At 41.1% G+C, this 23,874-nt stretch overlaps 2 protein-coding genes across 2 annotated transcripts in view; both read left to right on the forward strand.

Annotated features, from left to right (window-relative positions):
* Positions 1 to 985: 985 nt before the first annotated feature.
* Positions 986 to 12,615, forward strand: TIMM17A (translocase of inner mitochondrial membrane 17A). Its single transcript, XM_058533810.1, has 6 exons — positions 986 to 1,064; positions 4,380 to 4,479; positions 4,595 to 4,658; positions 8,814 to 8,942; positions 9,727 to 9,837; positions 11,906 to 12,615. The coding sequence occupies exons 1-6, from the start codon at positions 1,039 to 1,041 to the stop codon at positions 11,989 to 11,991; spliced, it is 516 nt and encodes a 171-aa protein (XP_058389793.1). The 5' UTR covers positions 986 to 1,038; the 3' UTR covers positions 11,992 to 12,615.
* Positions 9,756 to 23,874, forward strand: part of RNPEP (arginyl aminopeptidase) — a 32,197-nt gene continuing 18,078 nt past the window's right edge. Inside the window, exon 1 of the mRNA XM_058533798.1 lies at positions 9,756 to 9,837. Coding sequence (XP_058389781.1) covers positions 9,835 to 9,837 — 3 coding nt within the window. The 5' untranslated portion in view covers positions 9,756 to 9,834. The remainder of the gene's footprint in view (positions 9,838 to 23,874) is intronic.

The following is a 23,874-nucleotide window of genomic DNA, read 5'->3' on the forward strand; positions in this document are numbered from 1 at the left end:
AGTTACTGAAATGTTTATACCACTAGATCTGGAGTGCGGACTAAACATCAAATTCTTGCTCTGCGTTTGTTTCTCTTTCTGGGTTCCATGTTGCCCATCTCCTACATTCTCTCCTCAGCCTGTACAATTAATTAGATTGAAGCGTTCCTAATTACAGTCACACATTCCAAAAAGGACTCCTCGAGCTTACATATCCAAATCAGACGACTAGTTTGAACTGTTCTTCTCACACACAAGATACATTTCACTGACAATCTTCAGTTCTACCAAGGGTTCAGTTATCTGCTCACCTTATTTCCAAGATTTTGGAGGGAACCTCTCTCTTCCCTGCAGCTTCCTATTATTTATTACACTAACTTTTCCATAAAATAAATACAAACATACTTTAAAGTCAATCTCAAAAGTGCACAATGGAGAAGAGCTCCTTTAACAGCCGTCACATGACAGGTTTGCTTGACTGTAGGCTAAAATGGGCCAGTGGGTCCCCATCATTTTGGTCTCCTCTTCTCTGGGCTAAACACCCCTCACATCTTCTGCTGATCGTTGGAGGGAGCCCCGGAGAGGCCGTGTTCTCGCTCTTCCCAAATCGGCAGGGCACTCCAGACAGCCCTGGTGGTTCCTGGTCACAAACATTTAGTGACCATCTACTACATTCCAAGCCCTGCGACTATGAAGGAGGAGGACACTGTTTGCCCTAAGCAGCTACATGTGGGAGCTTCACAAATCATGAACTGTCCTCACGAAGCCGGGCGAGCCCTAGAGGAACGCGACCACATGTATATCAACGCAGACCCTGCCCCCGTGGGCTCGCACGCCCGGCTCACACAGCCAGACCCATCCCCTGCGAGGACCTGGGCGGGGCCTATCCGCCCCGTGGCCCCGCCCCCTGCCCGCCGGAGTCCGGCTCCCATTGGCTGCGGGAGGCAGCGAGCAGCCAATCCCCGTAGATGTCAACGCCCGCCTCTCGGGATCACTTCCGCCGTGACCAGCACACGGTCGCCCGGTTTTCCCGGCACCCCTCGCGCCGCCGGAGCCAAGATGGAGGAGTACGCGCGGGAGCCGTGGTGAGTCTGCCCTGGGCCTATCCGCTCCACCCCTGCCCACGGTCCCGCGCTGCCCTGTCCGTCCCCGAGGGGCAGGCCCGGCTCCGCCGCAGGTTTCTCCGCCCCAGGCCGCGTGAGGCCGCCCCGCCACCAGCGCTGGTGACCTTGCGGGGGGCGGGGCGTTGAGGAGGTCCAGGGCTGGGTTGGAGGGACCGCGGGCCTGCCCCCCACCCGGGGCCCAGCGACCTGCTGCGGGGTCAGCGCTCGTCCCCTCTGCCCGCCGAGTGATCTTGGGCGCTCCCTGCGCCTCCCGCCCTGTTCTGGTTGAGCAGGGGAGCTGGGTTTCCGAGGGGCGCCCCTCTCGAGGCGTCGTTTATATGGTCAGATGTGTCCGCAGGGCCGAGCATCCTAGATCGCAGGAACGTAGATTTACCCAAATGGCCTAGGTGAGCGCCTGTAGGCAGGAGCCTCTTTTCGGTGCTTGGAATTCTCCCTGGGGGAGGGGGCTGGGCAAACATTATCGGGAAAATAGAGTAGCATGTGTCCTCCGGAAAGCTAGGAACAGAAATTCGTACATTCAGCATCTATGGAGGGAGGGCTCTGTCCTCAGCGCTTGGTTAGGTTCAAGGGATAGAAGCATGAATACATCAGGCACATAAAATAGTTATAAAACGGTGTGATTGCTATCAGAAGTCTCAGGTTGCCTGAGTTTAAGGCTTCTGGGGTCATAAGTGAAAAACCAAATCTTGTTATTTGGGTTAATCGTCTGTTTTATTGTGTAAGAGCAGGATCCAAGGTGTTCTCAAGTCGTGAAAGGGCCCAGGACATTTTATTATTACCTTCCCGACAGTAGCTGTGCTGCCTGCTTTGTGACTTTCTTTCCCTCTCAAACGGGATACAGGGTCTATGTTTCAGCGCCTTCTGGCTCTTTAAAATTACCTCTTCCCAAGGGGGTACTTCTCCCCCTTCCTGGGTTGTGCTCAGATGCGTGAGACTCCGCACGTTGTACACTGCTGTTATCAGCTGCTGTTGAATGTGGTCTAATGAATGACACAGGTTGTCAGGAGGGCGAGTTATTTAACTTTGTTGAGTTAAAGATGTTCTAAGAATCATGTTTTTACCTGCTAATTCATTAGGTAGCCCCTTTGCTTTCTCTTAGTATGTATGTCCTGAAGCAATAGTCAGTTGTCCTGTTAGTTTTGTAGTCCACTGCCTTGGTCTTCTGGACTGCCCTGTTTGGTAAGAGCATTTTCTCAAGTCATCCAAGCTCAGACTACAGGCATCTTTTTCCTTCTTCCGCACCCCCCTCCCCCAGTATGCATCTGAATTCTTTCAAAACTTCTACTGTTCAGATCCTGTTGTCAGGCATCCTTTATGCCTTTTACAGTAGCTTCCTTAATTGCTTTCCGTACCTCCAGCCCCATTTAATACATCATATGGACTTATCCTAAATACTCTTTTTACAGTATGTTTTCTTTTCAAACACCCTTAGTCTATCTATGGTACAGTGGAAGGAATTTGGGGGCTTTGGAGTACTAGGTTTTGTATTTAAATTGGTCCTACTAGTTATCACCTCTATGACCTTGATCAAGTTATTTAATCTGTGTCTGAGCTTCTGTTCATCTGTGAGATGGTGAGGAGACAGACATACTCTTTTTTTTGTAAAGTTAAAAGATTAGGGATTCTATAGGAAAATAACCTAGCTTTCTTGAAAATCATGTTTTATTTGCGTTGTAATGCACTTAGAACATAGTTGATACTTGATAAACGATAACTTTTAACCGTGTTACTGATTCTCTGTTGCCTGTATTTCTCTGGCACTCGCATTCTTTTAGAGTCTGGATTCAACCTTCCTTTTATGTAGCCCATCACTTCCCTGCTGGAACGTTTTGATTTAGCTAGACTTTGCTCAGAAGCTATTTCCATCTTGCCTTAGTTTTGGACATCCTCTCTTGGGATACTCTGGCTGCTCTCTAATCTGAATCCTGCTGTTCTTTACTGATTTTTTTTAATGCTCATTAATTTCAGCTCCAACTAATTATAAGATCAGTTAGGCTAGATCTTTTAATGTTACCCACCACTCAGAGGGAGCCACTAATTCATTCTCCTTTGTCCTTCCTCTTTACTTCCTATTAATGTTTCTATAATTTTAAAGAAATTTTCCTAATCCTTTTTAATCTCAAAGCACTGCTTCTCAAACTCTTAAAGTAAAACCAAGTCACCCGTGGATTGTGTTCAACAGCAGACTCTGATTCAGTAGGTCCTGGGTGGGGCCCAAGAGCCTGCATTTCTAACAAGCTCCCAGGTGTTGCTGATTTTGCTTTTAGGACCGTAGAAGCAAGCCCTGGGTAGCAAGGCCCCAAAGCATCTTGCTGACAACTGGAATATGTGCTACATGAGACAGTCATTCTGTACCAAGTCCTGATTTGTATTATATTTGAAAAGGGTATGGTGTTTTGACTCCTAGGTTTTGTGTTTCTGTTTGGCAAAGTCAGAATTACTCATTATATCAGATTCTCCAGCAGCAACAGTATGCTGAGTTCACACGTTTCCTTGAGCATGGATTGCCCATGGATTCATTATGGCATTTGACCTTCGAGACTAGATAAAAGAAATTTCTTTTGTTTATAGTGGGTTGAAAATGAAGTTAACTATTCAGAGTTTTTTATAAGCCAGATTCCTAGAATAGTGGTTCTGTTTTACTGATCGGATTACTCAGATTTCAGTGTATTGTGTAAGTTAGGGTGCTACATTTGGAAGCTGGGTTTACAAATTTAACTTCTAATTATTGGATAGTAGAGTATTCCAATGTGTTAAATGGATCTGATACAAACAAGTTCCGAATGCTAGCTGGGACGCAGTAAACCTGGGAAGAATTTCAGACTTCTTAAAAATTTTAAAAACTTGTTTTCCTCTGCACCTATTGAATCTTCATTCTTCGGGTCTCAGCTTTAAATTTTACGGCTGGAGAGCTTACCCTGATCCCTAGGAGACTGGATCAATTGTTGGTCATAATGTAATTTCCGACATACTTGTTTATTCACTGTTGCACAGTGCCTGACTTGTAATGGATACACTTATTGTGAAATGAATGAAGTGCTGTTAACAGTAGGGAGTTAAAGCCAGTTTCATTCCTTCTACCTTAGATGATTTGGGGCTGAGTAAATATGGGGATGTTCAGATTCCTTTATCTTTGTGTCTGTTTTATGAGCCAAATGTTTATTGGTTGCAGTGGGCCCTGCACTGGAATCTTGCGTTCCCTACTGTGTTAGCAAAGAAGATTTGATGGCTTGTGAATGAGAAACATGGTCATCTTTGTTTTTCCCCTATTCTTAGCCCCTGGCGAATTGTGGATGACTGCGGTGGGGCCTTTACGATGGGCACCATAGGTGGTGGTATCTTTCAAGCAGTCAAAGGCTTTCGCAATTCTCCAGTGGTAAGTGGGCGAATGGTCTTCTTTTATCATCACTTGAGACCTAATATCACTGGTGGCTCCATCAGTAGGTTGGAAATACCATACTTCTAAAATATTTCTGGTTGCTTCTTTATAGGGAGTAAACCACAGACTACGCGGGAGTTTGACAGCTATTAAAACCAGGGCTCCGCAGTTGGGAGGTAAGCAGAATTTTTGCATTTGTACTCCAGACTGTCTTCTCTGTATTTGAAGATGAAGCTCTGTTTTGTTCTTCTCTTTTAGATTATACCAATTGGTGATTTTAGTTTAGTCTAACAGCTTGTTACAAATTAATATCTCTGTGGGTTCTTCTTTACTTATGGTGTATTCAGGAAGTTAACTTGAATTGTTGCATCCAATTGAAAATCTTGTCTGTGTCCTTCAAACGCTCAGTGATGTTTTGTTTTGGTTTGGCTTTTTCCTCTTATCCAGAAGGAAGACAGTGTTTTTAGCTCAGGCTTGTGAGAGTCAGGAGTGACAGCCTCTGGGGTAACACACAGCTGAAGAGAATGTGGTCTGAGACTTGGAGTTTCCTGAGAGAGAAGCCAGTCGGCTCCTCTCCAGGGTTCACTTTTGGACACTGTGCAGAGAGGTTGGTGCAGAATGTGAAAAGATCATATTCATTATACTTCTACACTTGGTTATGCAGAACCTGGGAGAAGAGAGATGATAGAAAAGCTTGGAGGTTATGTTCACTTACAAAGATATAGTCGGGTGGGAGAGACCATATATAACAGGTGTAAAAAACTTAATACTTTGTCATCCCTGAGAAATTGTATGTGTGAGAAGAAGGAGCCTTCCCTTTGTTTTTAGCATGTTTTTCTGTAGAGGGCAGTAGCTAGTAGCTCCCACTTATTGAGTACTTGCTTGGTGCCGAGCCCTCTGCTGAGTGTTCACGGCATTATTTCATCCTCATGGCAACACAACGGGTAAGTACCGTTATCCCCATTTTCCAGACGAGGAAGTTGAGGCACTGGGGGTTGACATGGTGGTATATCTCTTTCCTTTTTTTCCCTCTGTGATAACTGTACGCCCTGGAAAGTAAGTAGTGACTAATTTTCCTTTGATTTATTGGTTACTGTGTTGTTCAGGAATGACAAGTAGTATCAAAGTGCACACCAAACCCTGAACCCCTGTATGTGCAGAAGTCATACAGGTTTTAACAGGTTTATTGAGAGGCTGCTTCTATCGCATTACACATGGTGAGTGAATAATAAAACAATCAAGTAACTGTCACAGCCAAGAGGAGCTTAAAGACACACAACGACTGGATGTAATATGTCCTGGGGCCGAGAAAGGACATAGAAACGAAGGAAATTGGAATGAAGTGTGGACTTTAGTAAATAAAGTATCACTGTTGGACCACTGATTGTGGCACATGCACCACGCTAATGCAAGAGGTTGGAAATTGGGGACACCGGGTATGCGGTGTATGAGAATTCTCTGTACTGTCTTCACACCTTTCCTATGACTCTCAAACTATTCTAAAATTAAAGTTGATTTAAAAACACAGTCAAGGTGAAATAGAGGAAAAGTATATCGTGGTACAAATCAGTTGGGATCATTTATTTCAAATCCTTGGGATCGGCATTTTTGGTTTTTATTTTTGTTTTTCTTTTCGGGCTGGAAGATTGGCCCTGAGCAACACCTGTTGCCAATCTTCCTCTTTTTGCTTGAGGAAGCTTGTCCCTGAGCTAGTATCTGTGCCCATCTTCCTCCACTTTATATATGGGATGCCGCCATAGCACGGCTGATGAGTGGTGTGTAGGTCCATGCCCGGGATCCAAACCTGTGATCTCCAGGCCGCCAAAGTGGAGTGCACGAACTTAACCACTACACCACCGGGCCGGCCCCACAATTGGCCTTTTTAAGGAAACTATTCAGAAATCTTTATGGTGTCTTGAATTTTAAAAATAGTGGGATGACATTTTCAATTTAACTTAGTGACCATTTACTGAGCTCTCCCAATAAAGACCCAGTGACAGGCAGCCTGAAAAGTCATGTTTGAGTCCTAACGGGTCTTGTACTTTCACAGGGGAAGGAAGATATGCTTTTGACATGTTTACCTCTTTGCGTTTTAGAGTGAGATACTCCAGGCTCGTCTGTACTTCCCCGCCCTAGCCCTAGTGTCAGCCACTTCTGCTAGGAGCCCTGCTTCCTTTTAGTTAAGAACGGTATTTAGAAGCCCAAACTTGGGCACAGATGTATCATGGCTATTGGGGGTTGCTGGTCCCAGGCCTTCTTTGTCATAGAGCTTGCAGATGTGTGTGTCTATATATATGAACACACAGTAACCGCATGCATATCCATACACAGATTTATATTTCTATGTATCTCTACATACTGAAAATCGTGAGTTCACATTCATACTCTAATCTCAGTCCAGCTCCACAGGTTCCTTATTTCCCTCTCCCTTTTCATATGAAGACCTGGTGGGCTGTGGCACCCCACACCAGACCGCCCTTCCACGTGAATACACTGGTGCACCATGCCAGGCAGTCCCTCCTTATGGACCCTTCCTCAGCCTGCTCTGGCTCTGGCTCTCCTCCCTGGGCCACGCTTCTCCATGGACTGCTCCTCACCCTGCTTGGACTCAAAGTGTCCACACTCATCAGTAATAGGAGCTCACTCTGGCAGTTATTCTTCGGGGGATGGGGAGATTTCAGACTCTCTGAGGGAGTGGGGGGCTCGTTTGAGGAGGTTAGTGAGGTGATTCTAATCTACTAGGCAGCATCTCTCCCAGGGCAGAGAATTACCAAGTTAGACGAAAGAACTAGTTTATTTTTTATATATAGCATATGATGTCTAGTATTGGACCAAAAATGAGAGGACTTATGCTGTGCTTCAGCTGTTATATGCACTAGGTTTAGTTGACCATCTGAGAACTGGGAAGGATCCTGGTGATGATCTGGTTCAGATGTGGTGGAACCCAGGTTATTGTCCTTATTAACGTCCCCACTGAGATTTTGGAGGACGGAGAAGAAAGTGACCAGGCCTCCTTCATGCAGCTTTCCTTCTTTCTTTAATCTTAGTAAATATAGCAAGTCTTTTCATGTAGTGCAAGTCATATGTATTCCTTTTAGAGAATATACATATTCCTTTTAGAGGATTTGGAAAAGAAAAGCACAGAGAAATGAAATCATCTGTTATGTCACCCAGAGATGCTGACAGTTAAACTCTTGGTGTTGTCTTTTTGGATTTTGTGTGTACTTATACAAGTATATGTGTAGGTGTTTGTTTTCTATTTTACAGAATTGTTACTGTGTTTAGGAAGAGTTTATTTTTAAGTGCAAAATAATCTGATTTAGGATTGTTTTTATTTTTATTTATTTATTTAAATTCTGGCACATTTTTAGATGAGGTTAAAAATGTCTCGATGTGCACAGGATGTAGGCAGAGGAGTTTTCTGAAGGAGGAATGCCTGAAGGCAGAAGGAACATCCGGTCTACTCTTGGGGAGGAGCTCCCGGTGGTAAGGACATGGGAGCTGGGGGGCCTCGAGGAAGGTGTTAGTTCGGGAGATGGAGGAGACGATCTTGCCGGTGGCGTTGATAGTACCTTCGCTGTCTGAGCTGGACTCAGAGTCACTGCTCCCGGAGTAGGCGCCCAGGCCTGGGAGGATGCCGATACAGACCGCAGCGGAGGAGCAGTGGATGGAGGGACCACTCAGGGATGTGCTTCCAAGAGACACGCAAGACTGGGCTTCTGATAGGCTCTGAGTGCGTTGCAGAGAGAGGTGAGACCTCTCCAGGGACTGGGACATTGGCGGCGGCCATTGTTGTGGCCTGGTGTGGGCGTGCTGACACAGATGCTGTTGGAGTTCTCCCTGGGGCCTCGAGGGTTGTTTTTAGTTTCCTGCTTGAGGAACAAAGGATAGAAAGGAGAGTGGAAAGGTAACTTCCATCCCCGGGTGTTCCATAATTCTGTTTGCATCATTGATTTGCCACGTAGAGCTAGAAAAGAAAAGGAGAAGAAAGGAGGAGCAGCAGGTTTCGTTCGTGTGTTGCTTTTCAAGCAGAGAAACATTGTTCTGAAAGGGAGATTGAATGTGTCTAGCCTGATCTTCCAGGCCTGGCTCGTTTCTTCTAGGCTCTGGTCCATTGCTGATTTTCCAACTGCTATGATACAACCCAAGCTTTGTTAAAAAGACAAATGTTCTGACTTGTTCAGTGCTCATTCAGAGTTGAGTTTTTGTGTGTATTTGGAGTGTGAGAGTTTATAATGAGTGTTGTTATTTAAACTTATTTTTGACAGCAATATTTTAAAATGTAAGATGAAAAAATGAAATTTGTATTGTTTTGTTTTTAAATACAATAGGTAGCTTTGCTGTTTGGGGAGGTCTGTTTTCCATGATCGACTGCAGTATGGTTCAAGTCAGAGGGAAAGAAGACCCTTGGAACTCCATCACAAGTGGTGCCTTGACAGGAGCCATCCTGGCAGCAAGAAGTAAGCAGTCATTATAGACATGCCAGTAGAAGCAAGACTTTTTGGAAAACCTCATCTGTCTTAATTTGGTGACATCTGTAATATATAAAACCGAGAATTGCTTAACTTGCTATAACATGAATATATATGGTGATTTGGGAAAAAAAAGTAAGGGATCTGTTTAATTGCAATGTTTGAGAATGCGAGATCATAGGTTCTAACCCGTATATGACAGTGGTTAAGAGCAGTTTAAGTTCCACTTCTGCCATTTGCTAGCCATGTGACTGGGCAGTTTACCAAACTATTTGTGCCATAGTTTCCTCATCAGTACTGTGGAATTAATCGTCATACCTGCCACATAGCATTGTTATGAATAAAGAGCTTGGAACCGTCTTCTGGATCTTTGGGACAGGGAGTAACCCAGAATTCTTTGGGCTTAGTGGTTTAGGCCAGGGGTTGGCAAACCTTTTCTATAAAGGACCAGATAGTAAATATTGTAGGCTTTGTGGGCTATGAGGTCTTTGTCACAACTTCTCAACTCTGCCATTATAACGTGAAAGCAGCCGTAGACAGTACATCAATGAATGAGCATGGCTGTTCCAATAAAACTTTGTTTACGTAAACAGGCAGTGAGCTGAGTTTCACCTGTGGGCCATGGTTTGTTGACCCCTGGTCTTGGCCAGGGGGGAAAGAGGGTTTGGGAATGGGGGTAGCATGTAGCCATGTGGACAGCTCTTTCCTTTACTATGTCTTTCATTAAACTGGATTTCTAGTAAAGTCATCTCTCTGTTGTTAATGTATTCAGATGGACCAGTGGCCATGGTCGGGTCAGCTGCCATGGGTGGCATTCTCCTAGCTTTAATTGAAGGAGCTGGTATCTTGTTGACAAGATTTGCCTCTGCACAATTTCCCAATGGTGAGTCTTCTTTCTGCTTAATACCGTAGCTCAGACATTTTGGAATGATTTCCTGATGTTTAAAGAAAACATATTTTGTCTGCTAAGATGTGGTACTTTGTGATTTCTACGTTGTGTAATAATATGCTGTGGTTCCTGCAGATTATAACAGGCTCTGGTTCTATTTGAAAAGGTGGACGTGGGTGCAGTCACTGTGTTTGATTAACCACAGTAACCAACATGCTTTGGTTAGGTCATTTGCTCTTGCTCTTTCCTTAGAGTTCTCAGGTTTGATCGGTGCTCATTTGCTAATTCTGAGAAATTGCTGGCCGTTCTAGAGGCGCTTGAAGAACGGTCCTTGCAGATGTGTAACAATAACGGCAGTCACCCCGCAGCTTCATACTGCTCATGGACGTGCCAGGCACTGTTCTGGGCGCTGTGGATCAAGCGGTGAATAAGCACTTCCATTCTGGTGGGGAAGACAGACTGATGCATTAACAGATATGTGGGATTATTTGATTGTAGTACTTGCTTTGAAGAGAGTGAAATAGAGTGGTGGAAGGTGGCTCATGTTTGGGAGGGTCACTCGAGGGTTCACAGGGAAAGTTTTTTTGAGAAGTTGGTAATATAATTTGTTGCTAATTGTTACTCTTATCCGATGTATAGGGGAAAAGTTAAATTGTGGGCTAAGTGATCATTACATTGTCATGGAATATCTGCTCAGCTGTTAACTTGTGCAGTTTCTTGTAACTGCAGAAAACTTCAGTTGTCTAAGTGAGGATGTTCCTTGACATTGGAAGGAAGCAGAAAGATACCGTGAGGATTATAGTAGTGAAAACTTGACCTGGCATTTGGGAAGAAGGAAATATGCAGAATAGTGAGACGTGTTGAAAATTATTTTTGGAGCTTGGAAAAGATTGCTCATAGAGTTAGGAACAGATCAGAGCTCCCAATTTGATTTGGTGTCCCCGAGGCACCTCGAGAGAGAGTCAGTGTCTTTGACACAGTTCACGTGCACTGCTCCTTAGAGGCCCACAGGGGATCCAGATGACCTCCTGGACCCTTTCTAGAAGGGACCTTTTTAGAAAGTGATGGTCACCTTCTAATTTTGCTTTTTAGTTTGTTTTTACCACTTGAGTGTGAAAGACTTCACAATCAGAAAAGTTCCATATTTTCAGAATTTCAGAAATTGATATAGCAAAAATTTAGTTGCATTGTCTAATTTAAAAAATTTAGTTACATCGTCTAATGGAAATTAGCCTTGCTTGCTTTGCTGTAGGCTTTTTTCCTCAGAGGGAATCTCCAAAAGAAGGTCATTTTATTTTAGACAGGAGATGTGGTAACAATGGTTATCTTTGGTTTATCTTTTTCACCCAGTATTTTCTCAAGTTTTCTACAATGAACAGATAATGCTTTTACTAGTGAAAAAAAAAAATGTCATTGGATTAAGGCAATGGAAAGTTTCAGGGAATATTATCACTGCCCTCTTTCTCTTCCTTCCAGATACTTTTTAATCTGCTTATTTCCCTGAAGATATAAAGAGTGATTATTCCCATAAAAGTCTTTTTTTAAAGAGCCACATTTTTTCTTAGTTCACAGGCCCTTTCATCCTTTGAAAACTAAACGTTACAAGACTTTGTTCTGCAGCAAGCTAGGGGATGTCTTCCCATTTCAGGGCTCATTCCCTACTTAACTGGTTGTATAATGGATTAAAACATGACTAAGGTACTTCAACTGTGTGAAAATAATCTTAAATAGCTACTGAAAGATATGTCAGGAGGGTGAGAGACTCTTCATTTGGCCGCTTGTTACAGCAGTTGCTTTAGAAACTCGAGTATGCTTCTTGCCTTGATTCATCCACCTGCCGCTCCTGGCACAGCGTTTGAGAACTGTTCCTTCTGGAGCACAAGAGAAGCCAGTCTGTTGTATGTTATCCACACTTGAAGGTACTCTTAAGGGAATTAGGCAGACCTACAAAGAAATTCAGATCACAGCTCAGTGCAGCACATTATTTTTATTGAATTGGTTGATTTAGTCTAATTATGTAATATTCAGATGGTTTTTACAATTTCTTTCTTTCTAATCACAGGTCCTCAGTTTACTGAAGACCCCTCCCAGTTGCCTTCAGCCCAGTTACCGGCCTCACCTTTTGGAGACTATCGACAATATCAATAGGACTTTCTCCCAGGATTTCTTTAACAGAATGAACTGTAGTTCAAGAGGGGATTTCGGAAGATCAAGTTACAGTCTGTTTTTAAAACCATGGGTGGGACAGCTATGGCCAAATAGGCTATGAAGAGACATTTAGCACATTTTTCTATTTAAAGGAACATGGAAGGGGGAGTGTTAAGAGATAATACATTTATTTATTCACATTTGGATTACATTTGTGAGCAAAGTAAATGTCTCATATCTTTAAAAGGAAATATAATAAGTGCTTAGAAGATGAAGGACCACAGGGCAGACAACAGGGAGACATGCCCGCCATTCCTTGGGGACTTCTCTGCCTGGATTTGTGCATTGTGTTAGTCAGACAATAAAAACTCCTGGAACTTGCTCTTTCTTTTAAGATAAGCTGTAGAGTTCTGCTTTTCATCCTCACATACTTCAAATAATGCAAAGTACTTGGAAAATAGCATGTTTTGTTGTTAGGCTCTTGTCTCTCTTGAGGTAAATTATGTCTGAGAAGAATCGTGCAGAGTCCACATGGATCATTCCACAGTAAATTCTGCATGGATTGAAAGCTAAGGTGAAGTACTCGCCCTTTACTTTGAAAATAAAATATACTATTTCTTGGTTTTAAGGACGTCAGATACAAAACTCTCTGTACCTTTGAAGCTACTGTGTCTTGGTTCTTGATCATCGGAGACCTCAGCAGAAACATCTTCCTTCCAATAGACCCGATTCTATGAGAAGAGTTCACGGAGGGGGTGGGAGCACTGGGGGTTTGGTGTTTCTTGTGTGCTGGAAATAGTGTGTGCTGTTTGTAATGTGTTCGAAGTCCCCTGAAGCTGACCTTCATAAAGGGTGTATTTTGGGGTCTGGTTGGGCCTGGTTGGGTCTGGTTGCGAAAATGGATTCGCATTTCACAATAGGCCACTTTACTGATTGTATTGGACAAGGTATGTGGCCTTACAGAAGGCATGATTCTATCATTAATCCCCGTTTGCCTACATCTGTGTGAAATGGAGAAGAAATCCGTGTATGGTGAGCACACATTTGTCTTTTGGCCTAATGCCGTATGCATAGTAAGCATTGAATTACTAATTGTGGGTTGATTTGTGTGTGTGTGGTAAAATAGACATAAAATAACATTTATCATTTTAGCCATTTGTAAGTGTTCATTCAGTGGCGTTTAAACATAGTCTCAGGGCCGGCCCCGTGCCTGAGCGGTTAAGTGCGCGCACTCCGCTACTGGCAGCCTGGGTTCGGATCCCGGGTGCGCACAACGCACCGCTTATCCGGCCATGCTGAGGACGCGTCACACATACAGCAACTAGAACGATGTGCAACTATGACATACAACTATCTATTGGGGCTTTAGGGGGGAAAAAAAAAAAAGGCTTGGCAATAGATGTTAGCTCAGAGCCGGTCTTCCTCAGCAAAAAGAGGAGGATTAGCATGGATGTTAGCTCAGGGCTGATCTTCCTCACACACACAAAAATAATAAAAATAAAAAAAATAAACATAGTCTCAATGTTGTGTAACCATCACCATTATGTATTCCCAGAACTTTTTCATCGTCACCCACATAAACTGTGTACCCATTGAACAATGACTTCCCCTTGGCCCCTGGTAACCACAGTTCTACTTTCTGTCTCTGAATTTGCCTGTTAGGTACCTCGTATAAGTGGAGTTATACAATATTTGTCCTGTGTCTGTCTGATTTCATTTAGCATGATTTAAGGTCCATCTATGGTAGCACATACCAAGATTTAATTCCCTTTGATGGCTGGTTAATATTCCATTGTGTGTATATACCTCATTTTATTTCTCCGTTCTTCGTTGATGGACATTCGGGTGGTTTCCACATTTGACTATTGTGAAGAAGGCTGCTGGGAACGTTGGTGTATGAATACCTGTTCACATCCCTCCTTTCAATTCTTCTGGGTGTATGCTAGAGGTGGATTTCCTGGGGCGTTGGTAGTTCTGTGTTTAACCTTTTGAGGAACCACCAAACTTTTCCACATCAGCTGCTCCATTTTATATTGCCGCCAGCGATGCACAAGGGTTCCAATTTCTCAACATCCTTGCCAACACTAATTTTCCTTTTTTAAAAAGCACAGCCATCCTAGTGTGAGTGGAGTGATGTCTCATTGTGTTTTTGATTTGCATTCTCCTAGTGACGATGATACTGTGCTTATTGGCTGTTTGTGTATCTTTGGAGATTTGTTTTTAAGTCTATAGCTCTAACTTTTCAGTCATAAATACAAGGAGATGTCTATCAGAAGAGCAATTCAAAGCTGAGAACATGCTGAAGTGCAGAGAAATGCTTTACCTTTCTTAAGGTCTGCTAAATTCCTTCTAGTAAATGGTGTCTCAGTTTGGAAATTAAGTTCCTTTCTTATGGGTTCTGATTCTTTGAGGGCTGTGTATATGTGATGCTGGTATGTTTTTACCATTTTATTGGCTAACTCTGATGACTTCCACTCAGCATATCTGAAGCAATCCTTGGTTACAGATGAATTTTCTGGAATTAGGGGTGGAGTGGAAGAGAAGCATCTTAAAAAAGATGGAAAGCTTGTTCTTTTTGAAGAACTTTAAGTTTTGTTCCTCCATATGCATGACGCTAGATGGGATAAAAAGCTTTCCAGTGTGTTCCCAGGCTTCCTGCCTCTTCTCAGTTGAAGCTCCTTGCTCGTTATCCTGCAGTTAGGAGGGGCTCTGCTCTGGTGAAAATGCTTTCGCCCCTTAGTGCTAGAGCCTGGCCTGAAGGCCTAGTTCAGACTTACCCTGATGTGTCCAGTCTGGAGATGGGAGCTAGAGGAACAAAGGGAAAACGGGAGAAACAAACCTTATCCCTTTAACTTGCTCCTTGAAACCTGAAGTCCCACCTATCCCCGGCACAGGTGTTGTGTGACCACCAAGAGCTTTTCCCATGCCCTTTCCTCTCTCTGCGCCCTTCCGTCTTGCTGGCTCAGTCCTGCAGCCTTCTCTGCTTGGGCTGGGCCGGTCCCTTCCTGCCCTGCCATCTCACCCAGCACAGTGGGAAAAGACTGTGAGGTTTGTTTTTTGTGTGTGTGTGAGGAAGATTAGCCCTGAGCTAACATCTGATGGCAGTCTTCCTCTTTTTGCTGAGGAAGGTTGGCCCTGGGTTAACATCTGTGCCCATCTTCCTCTACTTTATATGTGGGACGCCTGCCACAGCATGGCCTGACAAGCCGTGCATCAGTGCGCACCTGGGCTCTGAACCTGCGAACCCCAGGCTGCCGAAGCAGAGCATGCGCACTTAACTGCTACGCCACGGGCCAGCCCCCTGTTTTGGTTTTTTTTGTCCCCTCTCCCCTTTTCCCCCAACAGTGAACAGCTGGATACCCACCGCCTGGATTCTACTATAGGTATTAACTTTTTTAAAGTTTAGCAAATAATAGAAAACCAGGTGGTTTAGATTTTAATAAGTGTCTTCTTAAAGTACTGCTTTGAAATGTTTAATAAATAGTCTAAAACTAATTTTGGTATGCTACAGTAGAGCCTGTAATAAAAGGTAAAATAATCAAAACAAATAAATGGAGAAACAAGCAGACAGGAAGGAGGTTTTCCCCAGGTCTTCCCTGGAATAGTGGAGTCAGTTCTTCAGTTTCAAGGTTGAAATGTCCACCAGAAGGATCCCTCTGCTGCTCCCTCTTTCTCGGTAGCTGACACTTGGTGTGAAGTTGGCCGTGTAGCAGTGAATTTCTGAGCCAGGGTTTGGAAGATGGGACAGCTGCATCTACTAGTGGCGGTGCATCTGTATCCATAAATATGGAAGGTCTGCCGAGTGTGGAAGCACGGTCAGAGCTCCACCCTGTGGTCTCTGTTAATTAAAACTCGCCTAACTTCTATTCAGTCAGCTACATTGAGGGTCAGCAAGCTCCCTGCATGCTTTTTTTGTAAATAACTTGTTGAAACACAGCCATATTCATTCAATACATATTGTCTGTGGCTGCTTTCTTGCTACGATGGCAGAATTGAGTAGTTGTGACAGAGACTGTGGCCTACAACCAGCACAGGAGCAGGACTGAATCCCAGTAGAGGCTGAAATGGAATTAGGACAGGAACCAAATGTTCTAAAAGGTACTCAATAATGTGGAGTGAATGAATAAATTATAGGCAGATGTCTCTATAAAGTCTGAAGCTCTTCAAAGAAATGTATTATGAGCTATTTCAGGCATACAAATGTAATTTAAAAAATAAATGTCTGTATACCATCCACAGAGTAAGAAATAAACATTGCTCATGCTTGAAGCCTCTTGTGAGAGCTCTCTGATTCCATCACCTACCTCCTCACAAGAATTAACTGTGATCCTGAATCTGGTGCTTACCATCCCCATGTATTTCTTTGTATTTTTAATTCGTTGTTTTAATTGGAGATAATTTTAGCTTTATAGAAAAATTGCAAAAATAGGGAGTTCCAGTATAGCTTTCACCCAGCTCCCCCTTATGTTAACATCTTCCATAATCAGAAATCAGTTATCAAAACTAGGACGTTCACGTGGGTTACATTAACTAAACGACAGGCTGTTTGACTCTCACGAGTTTTTCTTGTACATAATGTCCTTTTTCTGTGTCAGGATCTAATACATGACCCCAAGTTCCATTAGTTGTCATGTCTCCCGAGTCTCCTCCAGTCTGTAACAGGTTCTCGGTCCTTCCTTGTTTGTGACTGATACTTCTGAAGGGTCGTGACTGTTATTTTGAAGAAGCCCTCAGTCTGGGTTTTTCTGAGTTTTCTCGTACAGTTATGTGTTGTTGGGAAAGACAACGCAGAGATGCCCTCTCAGTGCATCGAGTCTGGGTAGATGGTGTCTGTATGTATGACTGCTGGTGTCGACATTGGTCATTTGACTAAGGTGATGTCTACTGCTTTATCCACTGTAACATGACAACTTGTCCCCTTGTAACTTATAACTGTCTGGGGGGGAGAGACTTTGAAGCTCTGCAAATACCATGTTTTTCCTTAAACTTTGCCCACTGACTTCGGCATGTGGCGTTCTAATGGTGATTTTCTGTTTTTCTCATTCCTTTCACCTGTTTAATTGGAATTCCACTGTAAGAAAGAGTTGTCGCTTCTCTCATTTATTTGTCTGTTTGTTTATTCAGTTACTCACTTGTATTAGTATAGACTCATGGATGTTTATTTTATTTTGGGGTATAATCCAGTACTATTGTTATTTGTTTGCTCTGGCTGTTCTAACTTTGGCCAATGGGAGCTCTTTTAGGTTGGCTCTTATGCCCTTTCAATGTTGCTATTTGTTTTTGTTTTTTTGTTTTCTTAGCATTCATTACTTCCTGGCACCACAAGATGCTCCAGGCTCACCTACTTTCCCTATTCATGCGCTGGAATCAATCTCTTCTCCAAGGAGCCCTCATGCCTTTTAGTGGAGAATTGTATTTAGAAACCAAAATCTGGGTGCAAGGTGTGCTCATTGCTACTGGGTGTCACTGCTGCTAGTCCCTTTCAGTGGATAAAGCTAGGAAATGTATGTAATGTACTAAGCCATGCACATACACTTCGATATTTTTGTATCTATCCATGTGTATCTAAAACCAAATCCACGAGTCCCTCTAGCTCCAGTCCAGCACCCCAGGAAGCCATCTCTCCTTATTTGTTTGTAACAGCAGGACACCTGATTCTCATTATCTACAATGATTTACTTATGTGTTCAATCCTACTTACATGTAAGGTAACTTCAGAATTGCTAAACCATAACTCTGTGAGAAACAAATTTGCCAACTAGTGTAGTGTTTGTACACAATTCTTTTTAGTTTTTCAGCATCTACTCAAAACACTTTCCAAAGCTATTTTGATCCACTCCCTTCTTCCCCACCCCTTTCAGTGTGGTTATGTGCTTCATTTGCTTCAGTATTCATTCCATCTTTCTCTGCATGTCCTGGTTGATTTTTTTTTGTTTTGTTTTTTGTGAGGAAGATTGTCCCTGAGCTAACATCTGTGCCAGTCTTCCTCTACTTTGTATATGGGACGCCACCAAGGCATGGTTTGATGAGCAGTGCATAGGTCTGTGCCCAGGATCCAAACCTGCGAATCCCCAGACGCTGAAGCGGAGCGCATGAACTTAACCACTACACCATGGGGCCAATCCCAGTTGATTTTTTTTTTAATTGACATTCAGTAAAATTCACTCTTTGTGGTGTGCAGTTCTATGGATCTTGACACATGCATAGAGGCAGGTATCCACTACCACAGTTTGACACAGAACAGTTACATACCCCCAGATATTCTCATGTTGCCCCTTTATAGTCAAGCGCTCCATTCCCTCCAGCCCATGGCAACTACTGATATGTTTCTGTCTATATGGTTTTATCTTTTAAGGAGTGTTACATAAATGGAATCAGACAATATGTAGTGTTGGGTCTGATTTTTTTCATTTACCAAAGTGCATTTAAGATTCATCCATGATATGGTGTGAATCAATAGTTTGTTCCTTTTTATTGCTGAGTAGTGTTCCATTGTATAGATGTGCCGTTGTTTGTTCATTCATTCACCAGCTGAAGGACATTGAGATTGTTTGCAGTTTTTGGCAATTATGAATAAAACTGCTATAAACATTCACTTAATGATTTTTGTGTGAAGATGTTTTCATTTCTCTTGGGTAAATACCTAAGATTGCTGGGTCATAAAGTATATTTAATTTTGTAAGATACTGCCAAAATGTTTTCCAAACTGACTGCTGTTTTGAACTTCCACCAGCAATGCATGAGAGTTCTGGATGCTCTGCATCCTTTCCAGCACTTGGTAGCACCAATTTTTGTTCTTGTTTTTTAATTTTAGCAATTCAATAGGTGCATAGTGGTATCTCATTGTGGTTTTAATTTACATTTCTCTCATGACTAATGATATTGAGCATCTTTTCATATGTTTATTTTCCATCTGTATATTTTTGGTAAAGTGTCTATTCAAACCTTTCAGCCTATTTTTTAATATTTTTTCTTATTATTTGGTTTTGAGAGTTCTTTGTATATTGTGGATACAAGTCCTTTGTCAGACATGCAATTTGCAAGTATTTTTTGCACGTTTGTCAAAAATTAGTTGTGTGGATCTGTTTCTGGGTTCTCTATTCTGTTCCGTTGATCTGTGTGTCTACCTTTCATTGGTATCACACTATAGCTTTACAGTAAGTTTTGAAAGTGGGTAGTCTGAGTCCTCCAACTTTGTCCATCTTTTTTAAAATTGTTTTGGCTGTTCTAGTTCCTTCACCTGTCTTATAATGAGCTTGTTGATATCTACAAAAAAACCTGCTGGATTATTTGTTGGGATTGAATTTCATCAGTGTTTTATAATTTTAGCATACAGATCCTGCATATGTTTTGTTAGATTTAAACCTAGGTATTTCATTTCTGGGAGTGCTATTTAAATGATATTATTTTTTAAATTTCAAATTCCATTGTTCATTGCTAGTAAATAGAAATACAATTGATTTTTATATATTGACTTTGTATCCTGTGATGGATCCTTAATAAACTCAGTTACTAGTTCTGGGAGGTTTTTTGTAGATTCTTTGAGATTTTCTATGTAAACAATCATGTTGTCTGGAAAATGCATACTTTTATTTATTTATTTCCAATCTGTGTGGCTTTTTTTTCTCTTTCTTGCCTTATTGCACTGGACCTCCAGTACAATGTTGAATAGGAGTAGTAAGAGAGGGCATCCTTGCCTTGTTCCCTATCTTGAAGGGCAAGTATTCAGTCTTCATCATTAAGGATAATGTTATCTGTAGAATTTTTGTAGAGTCTCTTTATAAGGTTAAGGAAGTTCCCTTCTATTCCTAGTTTGCTGAGAGTGTTTGTGTGTTTTGGTCATGAATGGATTCCGCCAGATACTTTTCCTACATCTATTGAGACAATCACATGGTTTTTCTTCTTTAGTCTGTTAATATGGTGAATTACCCTGATTGATTTTCAAATGTTGAATCAGGCTTACACTCCCAGGATAAACCCCACTAAATCATGATGTATTATCCTTTTTATATATTTCTGGATTTGATTTGCTAATATTTTATTGATGATTTTTACATCTATGTTCATGAAGAATACTGGTCTGTAGTTTTCTCTTCTTATGATGTCTTTGTCTGGTTTTAGCATTAGAGTAATGCTAACCTTAAAATGAATTGGGAAGTGTTTCTACCTTGTCTATTTTCTGGAAGAGATTGTGTTGAACTGGTATTATTTCTTCCTTAAATTTTGATAGAATTCATCAGTGAGACCACCTGGGCCTGGAGTTTTCTTTGTTGTTTGATAGATGTGTGACTTTTTAGATTATCAGTTTATTCTTGGGTGAGTTTTGGTAGTTTGTGTCTTTTGAAGACTCAGTCCATTTCATCTCTGTTGTCAAGTTTATGAACATAGAGTTGTCTGTAGTATTCCTTTTGTCTGTAGTATTATCTTTTTAATGTTTAGGATCTATACTGGTATCTTCTCTTTTCTTCCTGATATTGGTAATTTATATCTTCTCTCTTTTATTCTTGGTCAGTTTGGCTAGATGTTTATCAATTTTATTGATCTTTTCAAAGAACAAGCTTTTAACTTCAATGATTTTCTTTATTGCTTTTCTATTTTCAATGTCATTGATTTCTGCTTTCATTATTTCTTTTCTTCTGCTTGCTTTGTTAAGTTTACTCATCTAGTTTCTTAGGAAGGAAGCTTAGATTATTGATTTTAGAACTTCCTTTTCTAATATAAGCATTTGATGCTATAAATTTCCCCCTAAGTACTGTGTTAGTCATGTTCCACAAATTTTGATATGTTTTATTTTCATTTTCATTTAGTTAAGAATATTTAAAAATTTCCATTGACGCATCCTCTCTGACCCATGGGTTATTTAAAAGTGGGTGTTTAAATTTTCAAACATATGGGTATTTTTCAGAAATTTTTCTGTTATTTCTAATGTAATTCTATCATCTTAAAACACTTTTTATGATTTTATTTCTTTTTAGTATGTTGAGGTTTGTTTTATGGCCCAGAATAATGGTCTATTTGGTGAATGTTCCATGTGTTCTTGAAAAGAATATGTATTATGATATTATTCTATAAATGCCAATTAGGTCTAGTTGGTTGATAGTGTTGTTCAGATCTTATATATCCTTGCTGGTTTTCTGTCTCCTTGTTGTATTAGTTACTGAGAGACGAGTGTTGAAATCTCCAGCTATAATTGTGGATTTGTCTTTTTCTTCTTTCAGTTCTATCAGTTTTTCTCTCGTGTTTTGAAGCTCGGCTGTAAGCTAAATACACGTTTAGGATTGTATGTTTTGGAGAATTGACTCCTTTATCATTATGTAAAATCCCTCTTTATCTCTTATAATATTCCTTATTCTGAAGTTTACCTTGATATTAATATCGCTACTCCAACTTTATTTTGCTTAGCAGTTGCTTAGTTTTATATCTTTTTTCCTTCATCCCTTTACTTTTAACCTATCTATGTCTTAATATTTAAAGTGAGTTTCTTTTAGATGACATGTAGCTGGTGTCTTGCTCTTTTAGTCAATCTAACAATCTCTTCCTTCTAACGGTGTATTTTGACCATTCACATTTAATGTGATTATTGATATAGTTGAATGAAAATGTACTATCTTGTAAGCTGTTTTCTATTTGTTCCATTTTTTCCATTTATTTTTTTTCCTCTTTTTCTGCCTCATCTGGGTTAATCAAACATTTTCAATGATCCCATTTTATCTCCTCTATTACCTTATTATTTATACTTAGTAAATTTTTTTATGGTTTTCCTAGAGTTTACAATACACATCTGTAATTAATCGGAGTTCTCCTTAAAATAGTAACATGTCACTTCACATGTAGTAATAGGGCCTTATGACGGTATATTCCCAGTTCCTCCGGTATCCTTTTGCTATTGTTGTGATACAGTTTACTTTTATATATCCTATAAACACACAATACATTGCTGCTACTTTTACTTTGTACAATAGGTTGTCTTTTAGAGCAGAAGTCAGCAAACTAAGGCCCATGGACCAAATTCACCCTGCCACCTCTTTTTGTATGGCCTGTGAGTTAAGAATTTAAAATTTTTAATGGTTGAAAAAAATCTAAAGAAGAAAAGGATTGCATGACACGTGAAAATTACATGAAATTAAAATTTCAGTGTTCACAAATAAAGTTTTATTGGAACATAGCCACAGTCATTTCTTTGTTTTGTCAATGGCTGCTTTCATACTTTCATACATATGGCAGAGTTAAGTGAAATATTTGCCCTTTAGAGAAAAAAAAATTGGCCAACCTCTGATTTAGAGCAATTGAAAATAAGAAAAAGATTAATTTTATTTTACCTACATTTATTCTCTTTCTAGCACTCTTCCTTTCTTTCTGTGGACCCAAGCTTCTTCTGACATCACATTCCTCCTGCCTGAAGAGCTTCCTGTAACATTTCTTTTTTTTTTTTTTTGTCATTTAATTTTTTTTTATTAAGACTTTATTTTTTTAGAGCAGTTATAGGTCATAGCAAAATTGAGGGGAAACTACAGAGATTTTCCATATAACCCCTGCCCCTACACATGCATAGCCTCCCCCATTATCAACATCCTCCCAACAGAGTGGTACATTTGCTGTAACATTTCTTATAGGATAGGTCTGCTAGCAATTAATTCCCTGAGGTTTTGTTTGTCTGAGAAAGTCTTTATTTCCTCTTCATTTTTAAAAAATATTTTCTCTAGGTAAACATGTTTTTTTTCTTTTAGTACTTTAGTCACTTCATTGGTGTCACGTTTGCATTGTTTCTGACTAGAACTTTGCCGTAATTCTTATCTTTGTTCCTCTGTATGTCTTTAATTCTCTGGCTGTCTTTAGGATTTTCTGTTTGTATTTTTTTTAATATGGTTTTTTGCTAAGGTATTCTTAAATTATTTATTTATTTTATTTGGCATTTATCCTTCTTGGTGGTCTCGGTGGTTGTGGTTTCACGTCTGTCATTAATTTTGGACAATTCTTGGCTATTATTTCTTCATACTCCTCTCTCTCTCTCCCTCATGTCTTTCTGGGATTCCAATGATGCATGTGTTAGACGATTAGACCATTAGATATTGTCCAGCAGCTCTTGGATGTCTTATCTTGTTTCCCACCCCCTCTTGTTTTTCCTTTGTATTTAAGTTGGGTAATTTCTATTGACTTATCTGGTTCTCTCCCTTGGCTGTGTTGAGTCTACTGATGAGCTCCATGAAGGCATTTCTCATCTCTGGTATTGTGTTTTGCATTTCCAGCATTTTCATTTGATTTTTTAAATAGTTTCCATCTCTCTGCTGAAATTACCCATCTTGTCTTGTGTGTTATTCACCTTTTCCATTAGAATCTTTAACATATTAATCATAATTATCTAAAATTCCCTATCCCAACATCTAGGTCACGTTTGTATCTAGTTCTGATCTTTTTGTGTACCTCATAATTTTTTTTGAAAACCAGATATCTGGTGTAGGATGGTACACTGAGGTATATAAAATTTGTATCTGGAAAAGGGAACACCTTTCCTCTTGCTAGGCCTTTAATGGGGGTAGGGGCGAGTTGATCTAGTTGGGGTTTGGTCTGGGTGTGAGGTTTGTTGTTGCTAAGTGACCTTCAGTGCACTACAGGCTTCAAGTTCCTATAGTGATCCTGGGGGTTTAGGTTGGGTGCTTGTTTGCCAGAGCAATGTCTGCCCTCAGCTTTAGCTCTTCTCTCTGCATTGCACCTAAGGGAAGGTCTCTGCAGGCTCTTTTTCTTCTGTCCCTCTCCCACCAGTATTGCACTCTTACTTGTTACTGGAAGTTTGTTAGCTTGGTGTGTGTTGGGGGGTGGTGTTGAGTGTTCTTTGTTGTTCTGACTGAGCCTCCGGTTTAGGCGGACATCATGTCCCTGGGACTC

Source organism: Diceros bicornis, chromosome 38 (assembly GCF_020826845.1).
Source record: "Diceros bicornis minor isolate mBicDic1 chromosome 38, mDicBic1.mat.cur, whole genome shotgun sequence".
Lineage (NCBI taxonomy): Eukaryota > Metazoa > Chordata > Mammalia > Perissodactyla > Rhinocerotidae > Diceros > Diceros bicornis.